This window comes from Musca vetustissima, unplaced genomic scaffold (genome assembly GCF_032173495.1).
Source record: "Musca vetustissima isolate MV318-11 ecotype Yass unplaced genomic scaffold, APGP_CSIRO_Mvet_v1 utg39933, whole genome shotgun sequence".
NCBI classification, from domain to species: domain Eukaryota; kingdom Metazoa; phylum Arthropoda; class Insecta; order Diptera; family Muscidae; genus Musca; species Musca vetustissima.
In genome coordinates this window covers 110,399-120,974 of record NW_026879358.1, presented here as the reverse complement: position 1 = coordinate 120,974, position 10,576 = coordinate 110,399, and the positions used below count along the sequence as shown (strand labels likewise).

General features: G+C 40.9%; 1 protein-coding gene across 1 annotated transcript; it reads right to left on the bottom strand.

Moving 5' to 3' along the window:
- Positions 1 to 833: 833 nt before the first annotated feature.
- Positions 834 to 9,773, bottom strand: LOC133324236 (WD repeat-containing protein 81-like). Its single transcript, XM_061533082.1, has 5 exons — positions 6,314 to 9,773; positions 5,163 to 6,253; positions 1,797 to 2,693; positions 1,145 to 1,737; positions 834 to 1,070 (listed from the first exon to the last, which is right to left on the bottom strand). Exons 1-5 carry the CDS (start codon positions 9,771 to 9,773, stop codon positions 836 to 838), a joined length of 6,276 nt encoding a protein of 2,091 aa, XP_061389066.1. The 3' UTR covers positions 834 to 835.
- Between the last annotated feature and the right edge of the window lie 803 nt (positions 9,774 to 10,576).

Here is a 10,576-nt window from a genome sequence, read left to right as displayed (position 1 = left end):
ATCTAAAAAAATATTCTTAAAAAATCCACGCCTTGTGTGGATGTTTGAAAAAATATTCTTAAAAAATCCACGCCTTGTGTGGATGTTTGAAAAAATATTCTTAAAAAATCCACGCCTTGTGTGGATGTTTGAAAAAATATTCTTAAAAAATCCACGCCTTGTGTGGATGTTTGAAAAAATATTCTTAAAAAATCCACGCCATGTGTGGATGTTTGAAAAAATATTCTTTAAAAAATCCACGCCTTGTGTGGATGTTTGAAAAAATATTCTTTAAAAAATCCACGCCTTGTGTGGATGTTTGAAAAAATATTCTTTAAAAAATCCACGCCTTGTGTGGATGGATGTTTGAAAAAATATTCTTTAAAAAATCCACGCCTTGTGTGGATGGATGTTTGAAAAAATATTCTTTAAAAAATCCACGCCTTGTGTGGATGTTTGAAAAAATATTCTTTAACAAATTTACGCCTTGTTGGTCATCGAAAAATGTTTTGTGTTTTTTAAATATTTTTTATTTATATAATTTTTAAAATATTTTGTGTAATATAAATAGACTAAAATTAAAATAAAAATTGAAATAAAACAAAACACCAAGACCTATATTCTAAAAGAATAAAAATATGAGATTAAATAATTTTTTTGCTAGAAAAAATAATATTTGGTTTAAAATAATATCAAAAGAGTATTGCTCTTTATGTGTATACGTATGTATGTATGTAAAGATCATGAGAATGTTCTGAAAAAAATAAATAAACAAATTAAAATTTTTTTCTATTTAAAAAAATTACATTTATAAAAAATTGTTCTGGAAATTCCGTTTCGTTTGTCTTTTATCGTTTCAACACAATAGGGAAATATTGCCACTTTCATTGCCGGCCAAAAAGGCACGATTTAACGGCAAGACAGCCAAAGAGGTTAGAACACCTTTAAATGTTTCCGATCTCAGTTTGGTCACGGTGTGTGAGGCATGTGAGCTGCTTAGATCCGAATAGATGCCAATGCGATTGCCAGTTGTGGCATATACCAACTCGGGACCATTGGTTTGCAAGAAATGGGCGGGTTCGGCAGGGGGTCTATTTGACAAAAAAACGTTAAAATATTTTTAAATTATTAAAATTTAAATTTTAAGGTTATGTTTCGCACTTACACCAACTGATAGTGCAGATTACCATCATGAGCATGCCACACCGCCAAACTATGATCGAGTGCGGAGCTAATCAGCTGTTGATCATTGGGTGCAGCCAGCTGCAAAATATCACATTCCATGCGACGCCATGAATTTAAGATCATACCCGTGCGGGTATCCAGCATAACAATATAACCCGAGGATAATCCGACAGCCATCCAATTACCCGACGGAGCAACTGTCAAACATCTCACCGTGGCATTATTTTGGGTATTTGTGCTGACTCGCCACTCATTGACATATTGCATGCAACGTGCATCGATAATTTTCACCGAGGCCTCTGCTGTGCCGGCCAAAACCAATGGCGAGGGGGAGGGTAGACATTTGACAATTGTTATGGGGTTATGTTTGGGAGAATCCAATACTCCCAGGGGCCGGCCTATAAATGGATCCCATATGTGCACCCCCGAATCACAAGAGACCACAAACCGCAACGATTCCAAAAAGGCCAAGGAATGTATGGACTTGCGATGATCGGTATAGGTGAATTGACAGGATTTTGTTTTGAAGCCATCACCCTCACTGCGTAGAGACCACAATTTCACGGTTTTATCCTGAAAGAAGAAATTAAATTAAAAGGGAGAACTTATATTCCTATTCAACTTGTACTTACCTTCGATGCCGATATAAAACTATTTTCATTATCCAAAGCCAAGATGGCCCTTACCGAATTGGTATGCCCGACAAACGATTGCAATTTAATCTGCTGCAAACTCAAAGTGGTATCCTTCTCGGAACGTGTTATTTCATGACGCCAATAGGCCAACCAATTACCCTTCAGATATCGTGTATTGGGTAAATGTTCAAATTTATAGGCCACCATATCCAATACTTCCATTGTATCGATTGGTTGGACCTTCTCCTTTGAAATGATCTTTGGTGTCTGTTGGGTGGTGGGACTCACAACCTCAATGCGATTACCCACCACTTGCGTACCAAAACTATTTGCCGCTTGACTATCCCCCGCTGCACTTCCCGCTTCCAATGTCGCCGTTCCCACAGGGCAATCAACAGCATCACTTGATTTTCGAGAATTCATAGTGAACGGCTTGTAATCCGGTTGTTCAAATTCATGACACAGCGTCAGGACAAATTCCAAATTTAACAAGGTCTTTCTCATGATATCCTCTCCGAGAAAACGTAAAAATGCCAAATAGGCACTATGCGCCAATGCTGGACTGAACACATCACCGATTTCTTCAAGTTCTCGCTTGGCTTCGTGTTGGCGTTCGGGATTTGGTGGTGATATTTGGGCAGTGCGATTATCATTATTCTCGAAATTGATTGTCTCCCCAAAAGCCTTGTCGAATATCAGGAAGAATGGACGCAGTACCGTAAAACATAAATGTTCACGGGTCATATCTGAGCCTAGACGGACACTAAGTACATAAACAGCATCTAAGAATTTGCGAGCTAAGACGGAGCGACCCAAGTAACCGCTGGGCATAAGGACTTGTGCTGAGCCCAGGAAACGTAATACGGGAAGGATAATCGAATCCAGGAGGATATCCTAAAAAAATTAGAAGGCCGTTATAAAAATTCTTTTTTTTTTCAAGGTGTAGATTTGTTAAAAATATTTTTTTCAATACGTTAATTTTTTTTAATCTCTTTGATTATTTTAAAAAAATATTTTTTAGAGTGGCGTAGGCTCTAACGGCTCTGATTGGCTTTAACATGGCGAAGTCCAGGCTTACCTTGGTCCCTCTATCATCCCAATTGTGGACACTGACCTCCCCGCGGTGTCATCTGGGGTAGCTTTTTTCATCACCCGTTGAAATAGTGAGCTAATATGTGTCTCGAGTTTACCCATAAGAACTATAAAAAAATGGGTTGAGGCGTCGGGTTAGATGTCCACACTCGGAAAACCGAAACTACTATGAAAAAGCAAAGAAAAAGAAAACCAAACCCACCTAATGTTGACGACCCCCGCAAACCACGATCTGCGAATCTGCACTTGGAATGTGCGCACGTTGTACAAAACAGGCGCAGTTTTCGCTTTGGCGGATGTACTCAAGAAGTACAAAGCCGCTATTATTGCCTTACAGGAAATGCAATGGAGAGGGACTGGGGTAAATAAATCAGATGATTACGCCCTATATTGCAGCTGTCATGAAACGAGACGTGAATTTGGTTGCGGATTTATGGTTACCAGGAGAATAAAAGACCTCGTCTCCAGATTCACTCCAGTAGATGAGCGAATTGCTATAATCCGTATAAAAGCGAACTTCTTCTACATCAGTCTTATCTGCGCCCATGCTCCGACCGAAGATAAAGATGAACGGACCAAAGATATATTTTGCGTGCGCCTAGAAACAGCATATGACCGCTGCCCTGGCCATGACATTAAAAGTCTGCTTGGAGATTTTAATGAAAAAATCGGAAGGGAAAATATCTTTGGCCCCACCGTCGGAAAAATCAGCCTCCATGAAGGAACATCCGACAACGGCATGAGGTTGATTGACTTCGCGACAGCAAAAAACATGGTAGTTAGCAGCGCCAGATTCAAGCATCTCGATATACACTTGGATTTCTCCCGATCGAACAACGAGAAATCAAATTGACCATGTTGTGATAGAAGGAAGGCATTCGTCCAATGTTTTAGACGTTAGATCGATACGGGGAGCGAATATCGATTCGGACCTCTACCTTGTAGCAGCCAAGGTACGCACCCGTCGGAATGTAGCAGCAAAGGTGCGATGTAACACAACACGGAAACTCAACGTCGAAAAGCTGCAAACACAACAGATAGCCGAGGCCTACTCCGCTCAACTTACCAACATGCTTGACGAAAACACTTCTTATTCCGATAATAGTATAGAAGCACAATGGAAAAGAATTGCCCACGCTCTACAAACTTCAGCAAAAGCAACACTTGGGTACCAAAAACCACCATCAAGAAACCCATGTCTTAATGCTACTGATGTGAAAAACGTAGCGTATAGGGCAACCCTGCAGACGGTAGCAACACGTAATGCGATGGAGAATTATCGGGAGAAAAAGGAGAGAGGAGAAACGTATTTTCAGAAAAAAGAAGAAAGAACAAGAAAAACGTGAGCGTGAGCAAATCGATATGTACAGGAGTCAGAATGAAGTCCGAAAATTCTACCAACGGGTAAAACACCAAACCGAAGGCGTTGGCGCAGGCACATCCTCCTGAAGAGGTAAAGAAGGAAACCTGGTGACAGGCACAGACAGCGTGTTGAGGATCTGGAAGGAGCATTTTGAAAAGCTTCTGGTATGAAATGGTGGATGTGAAGACGATACCCCAGAACCAATAAAAGATGACGGTGTAGAGGATATACCACTTAGTCAAGATGAGGTCAGAATATCAATCAATCGGCTGAAGAATAATAAAGTAGCAGGTGCCGATGGGTTACCAGCCGAACTATTCAAGGCTGGTTGTCAGATGTCGGTAAGGAGCATACACCAGCTGATTAGTACAAATTGGCCAACGCATATAAAGTGCTATCCAGCGTGCTGTATGAACGACTGAAGCAAATGGTCAATGACATTATTGGACCATACCAATGCGGCTTCAGACCTAACAAATCCACCATTGACCAGATTTTCACTCTGCGCCAAATCCTGGAAAAGATCCACGAAAAACACATCGACACATTCCACCTATTCGTCGACTATAAAGCCGCATTCGAGGTAGTCAAAGATTTTATATACTTTGGAAACGCCATAAACAAGTCGAAGACTACATGGCCGGAAATGGTCTTTCTTGGAAAAACTGCGCAAAAGACCGACGCGACTCGAAAGTTCTGTCAAAAGCCAGCTAAATCGAAGAAAATATTTTTTTCAAGGCGTGGATATTTTAAAAACATTTTTCGAACTCTTGTGAAGGCGTTGATTTTTTGAAATATTTTTTCGAGCTCTTGGATTTGATAAGACCTTTGAAAAATATTTTTAAAAAAATATACGCCTTTGGTAACACCCTAAAAAATTGTGGAATCTTGAAATAGTTTATACTTACCTTCAAATGTTCCATAATGGTGGCATCCGTTAGGCATGGTATCAAATATTTCATCAGCTGGAGTGTGGAAATAATTGCACCCTCTAAACTACTCGTGATCCGCTTAACACCCAATGCAATCAGTTCACTTATATGCGGAAAATATTGCATAAGAATCACTTGTTCCCCGTAGAGCGAAGCAATTGCCATTAGGCATTCCAACACCCTTACAGCACTGCGGTCACCCACGACCCGGGCATCCGATACCGTAAAATAATTTAAATTTTGTAAATCTTCATTACCCCGCCCAGATTCGGGTAGAAGATTCTCCTGACCCACATAGCAGAGGGTTAACATTTTTAACAGATTTTTCGCAATGTAGCGTGATGTTAAAACTGGTCCCAAACGATGCGACAGCCATATCAGACTAATGCTACTCATTTCCGAAATACAATTATTTTGTAAAGATTTTTCTTCGGACATTTTTGAAATGACTGAAGCCTGCAGGGAGTCATTGGCTTCTTGGGAGAAACTGGAGGGTAGTTCTTCCTCAATGGGTTCTTTGGATTTTGTGGCTTCGCCGCCTTCGTTTTGTTGTTTGGTCTTTTTTTCCTCCTCAAGTTCGGTGCGAAGTTTGGCTCTTATCTGTTTTTGTTCCTCTTCCGCGGCATTTTGTAATATCTCAAATGAGTCGACACTTTTTCGGGACCCGATATCACAATCGATTGTGTTCAGTTGATATGATCGTCGAAATACACTGGCCGGTATTGCAATGGTGGGTGAACGTGGTCCCAATTGGCTGGCGGAATTGTGTAGTGGTGAATCATTGGCCGTTTGACTATTGAGAGATATTTTATCGGCGTCTTCGAATGAATTGTTGCTAATTTTTGAACCATAGATAATTTCGGATATGGCCAATTTTTCGGGAGTGGTTTCCAATTGCCGCTCATCGCCCTCTAGCTCTTTGGCTTCCTCAGCCGTGGTGGGTCTTTGACTCATATCAAAGGAGTCCAGAGATTTATTGGATATGTGGTCAGAGGTGGAAATGTGATCCGAATTGGCATCATCATCAAAACTGAAGACGTCCTCGATTTCGGGTTTGATATTGGAACCTGTGGGGAAGAAAGGGAATTAATTAAAAATTATAATAAGTGAAGAGAATTATGACTTACCTTCCACATCCTGGGATAGAGTGTTATCCTCCAAATCCTCCCCTGGTTTTTGTGGAGACATCAAGGTCATATCATCCTCATTGACCAACACTGTGGGATTATTGACCAAACTTAAATTACGACTGCTACGCCTAGCCCCTGCCGCTGAACTGTGATAATGCAGACCATTACCATCTTCGGGTTCCTTGTAACCCCCCACAGCCTCTATCAGGGGGGCAATGAAATTTTGCAAAAAACATTTCAAGCCAAAGCGAACAATCAGACGCAGTAAAAATATCTGATGATAGAGCTTTACAGATTTCCTTGACTTAAACGAACTACTTGTAGAGAACCTTAAATGACTCGAAGAGTTCGATAGGGAATCGGTAATCGAACGATTCCTAACCGATATCATACCACGTTCAAAACTTTCTACATCATAAAGTTTCATGATCGGTTGCAGGAGATATTTTTGGGTATTTTGTATACCCAGGGCCTGGGCAACGCTATCGAATAGATTCCAGGCCGTCAAGATTGAAGTATGCTCATCCGTTAGCAGATTTATCATGTGAGGTAGTAGAATATCTATGGGTGGAAATTGTTCAAAACCCACCGGTTCCAGGAGACGACGAATGTGGGCACAGCACGCCATAACCTTACATTTGCCAATTTTACGTTCAAATTGCACCCTAAGGCGATCGATTTCGGTATAGCGTGAACATTCATGGCCATTGCATTGGAAGTGGGTATGTAACTCCAGAAGTATAAAAGCAAAATCGAAAGAGTATAGAGATCTTATGAGAGCATAGGAGGCATAAAAATTGGTGGGAAAGGGTATTAGTAAATTGTGATAAATTGGTTCGAGTAGCTGACCCGCCGAGGGTAAAGGCATACCCTTTTCGGTGACCACATCTTGACAGCTTAGATTCAAAAGGATTTTGGTAATGTAACGTAGGCATTTCGGAATGTCCTGCTTATGCAGTTTCATAATGGTTAGACAAGCCTTCAGGCGGGTTTCAAACTTCGGTTGGAGATTGTGGCCTATCAAGGGCCTAATGCGGGGCATGGCAAATAGCTCTACAATTAAACATCCCAAGATCTGAAGGTCCTTGATTTTTTTCATATGATGGACATGTAGAGGCATGGTCTTGTTCGGCTGTTTACTGGAGGCTAGGAAATTTTTACTTTTCCCTTTCGAGATGGAGGGGTTGTTGTCCAGCGGAGAGTCACCATCATTGAAGAGATGATTTGTGAAGCTGTGATTCTCCGTGTAGTCTTCGAACAACAAATCGCTGGTTAGCATTTTTTCCGGGGCATTTTCTGTGGGCTTTTGTAGGGGGAAAGTTTTGCTTACAAACTGCTGGGAAGACTCAAGGGATTGTAGCAGCAAAATGGGATTGTAGTCCTTTGGAAGTTCTATGAAATTTGTGGTCTTATAAAAATTACTGGAACTTGAGATGGAGGAGGTGGAAATGTTATCCTCAGGCAATTTCAGGGTCAATCGAGGCGACACTTTGGGATTGTGGCTCGTATTGTCACCCTGCCCATCCAACGACTCTGTGGATTTACTCAGATTGTCTAGACTTTTGTTAAGCTTTCTGCTGGATTTATGTTTCCCCGACACCTTTGGCTGTCCCGCCAACAAATTTTGTATCCTAGGCGCCTGCTTGACAAACCATGGTGATATTGTTCGCTTCGCCGGATGAGGATGTGTAAAGAGCTGAACAATACCCCGTTTACATAGGGTTTTATGTTGATCCACCATGGGTAGGCAAACATTTTTCGATTTTATTGCCGCCTTCCCTGAGAGTTTGTAGCCAAAATTTAAATCAATCCAATGGTGGAGTCGCTCGCTAACATATTGACTTTCCAAGGCCTCTCGATGTTTGGCCACAAAATCCTCAGGACATGATGCCCAGGAAGGTATTTCCAAATCCGGTAAATCTTCATGTATCGACTTGAAAATCATTGGATCGGTGTAGAATTCGGGTATACATTCATCTGGCGTCCATTCTTGTAACCTTTGTATAGAGGCGGGATATTCAGCCGGTACCCATATGGGCCTTACATGTTCCCTTAAAATGTGTTGCGGGGTCCGCCTTGCCATATAAACAAAATATGTTATTTCCGACAGGAAATCCGATACATGATGGGCCACCTGTTGTGGTGAGGTTGAACAATTTGCCTCGAGATCGCGATGAGCTTGCTGGGTGGCATGTTGAAACATTAAATCCAAGTGGATGTCACCCTTATTCAAACGATATTTACTTTTGGTTAAATCACGCCATTGCAGACCATTGCGGGATTCGAAATTTGTTACCCAGGGCATTATGTGATGATAGGAGGGATTATTTTGCGAACGTCCGGAGGCGGTATTTAAAATTGTGAGATAATCAAAATTGCTTATCTGGCCATTACACCACATGTCACAGTAATCCCTTAACGTGAACTGTTTCAAATCATAGGAGAACTTCAAATCCAATTTCAAATTGGAAACATCCATGGTATCCACACCGCCCCCACCAGAGACACCATCAATGGGTAAATCCAATTCCTGTAATCCCGTTGCTTCACTTGGTGAATGGGTCATAACCTCTTCCAAAAAGTAGGCAGTTATATTGGCATCAACGGGTGGTATTACCAAGGCCCACAGATTCTCGTTCAGCAAAATGTCCTGCAGTGACAATTCCCCCACCACCAAGCCTTGTTGGTGGAGACTTCGAAACAGCTGCAGCAGCTGGTAGACAATGAACAAAGGTTTATTATAATTTTTGTGGAGAATCGCCGGACTAAAGGTGATACAATCATATAAAGTGGTCGACAGTCCAGGCGGATAAAACAACACAGCCAGATATTGACTAGTCTCAATGCAAATCAAAGCAGGCATAACATTTGCATGACACTCCAAAGCCAACTCCTCCGATTTAACATCCCCGGAATCCTCACGCAAACGATCCAAACCACAATGGATAATGGGACATTTGTAGACCCGATAAATCACCTCCTTTAATACCGCATCATAGGGTAATAAATTTATCGATGATGCTGATGTGGATTTTGCTTTCCCATCCTTCTCACCCTTGACATGGGCCCCTGGACATTTCTTATAGAAATCTGACCAAAGATTACGAAAATTCTCACACATTACCTCGTACACGGCCATGGAATAACTCAGCGGGGACTTTTGGCCAAAATCATCACCCACTCGACTATCCTCCAGGGGACATTTCAGGGGGAACACCTTACTATAGGGTTGTTTTTTATACAACTGGACCAATACCCTACACCATGGATGTTCCAAATCACCATCGGGATGTGCTCTTCTATCCAGGGTTGGATGTACCGGGAATGCATCGATTTTTCTCTTTTTCTCCAGTGTCTGTAACCATTTTTTATCGCAAATTATTTGATATCGATGAGGCTGGGAGGTTTCAGCCACATGCTGCCAACTGATGCCAATCTCAAGGCAAACAGTTTCCATTGTCTGGGGTTGTGTGTGACTCACACGCACGCAATCACTCTATCGCCACGGTGGTGGTACTGTTTTGAAATATAATTTATAACTATTCAAAATACTCAGGATTAGAGCATTTCCTTTGTGGCTCTGATAAGACGAGAAAGCTTTCTTCTATGATGATTTGTATTCTGCAAATTTTTTTGGGGGTGGGGTATATACCCATAGCCAGAGATGACTTTATAGAATTCTAGCAATTCCCTTCACTTTTGCCGGCTCTCCTTTAAGCCATAATATATTTTTGTTTATTTTTATTGTTATTATCTTTAAAATTTTAATAATTTTACAATTTTTTGCCAATTGTTTATTGCGTTATTGTTTTGTTTGCAAATTAGTTCAAAACTGAACGATTCACTGACCTGAACCATATGAACCATTGACAAATAACACGAAGATATGAGACAGTATAGAATGGGGTGATAAAAAACAAAGCCCAAAACAAAGTGCTAGTGTTTACGAATGCATGTGAAGCATAACAGAGAATAATTATCACTTTTGTTTAGAATGGGACATGAGAAAATGTAAAAAACAACAGCTGTTTAAGGCCGCTATCGATAACATAGGTGTGTGCTATCGAACATCAGTACATTTAATGGTTGGTGTTATCATTTCAGAGAGCATGTCATTGTGTTGACAAGGGAGTAAGAAGAAGAATTGTTGATGTTTCATTTTAAACGGCTTTTGTAGATAAAAATCGTTGATTTTTTTTCAAGAATATACTTTCAAGGACGATTTTGGGTATAAAAGTGGATTTATAAGGGAATATTTAA

Bases quoted from the DNA above. Each gene is read 5' to 3' on its own strand.
- LOC133324236 (XM_061533082.1), bottom strand. From the start codon at position 9,773: ATGGAAACTGTTTGCCTTGAGATTGGCATCAGTTGGCAGCATGTGGCT. The intron at 2,694-5,162 runs GTAAGTATAAAC...TAATTTTTTTAG, and splicing joins CCATTATGGAACATTTGAAG to GATATCCTCCTGGATTCGAT. The intron at 1,071-1,144 runs GTAAGTGCGAAA...TTTGTCAAATAG, and splicing joins AATCTGCACTATCAGTTGGT to ACCCCCTGCCGAACCCGCCC.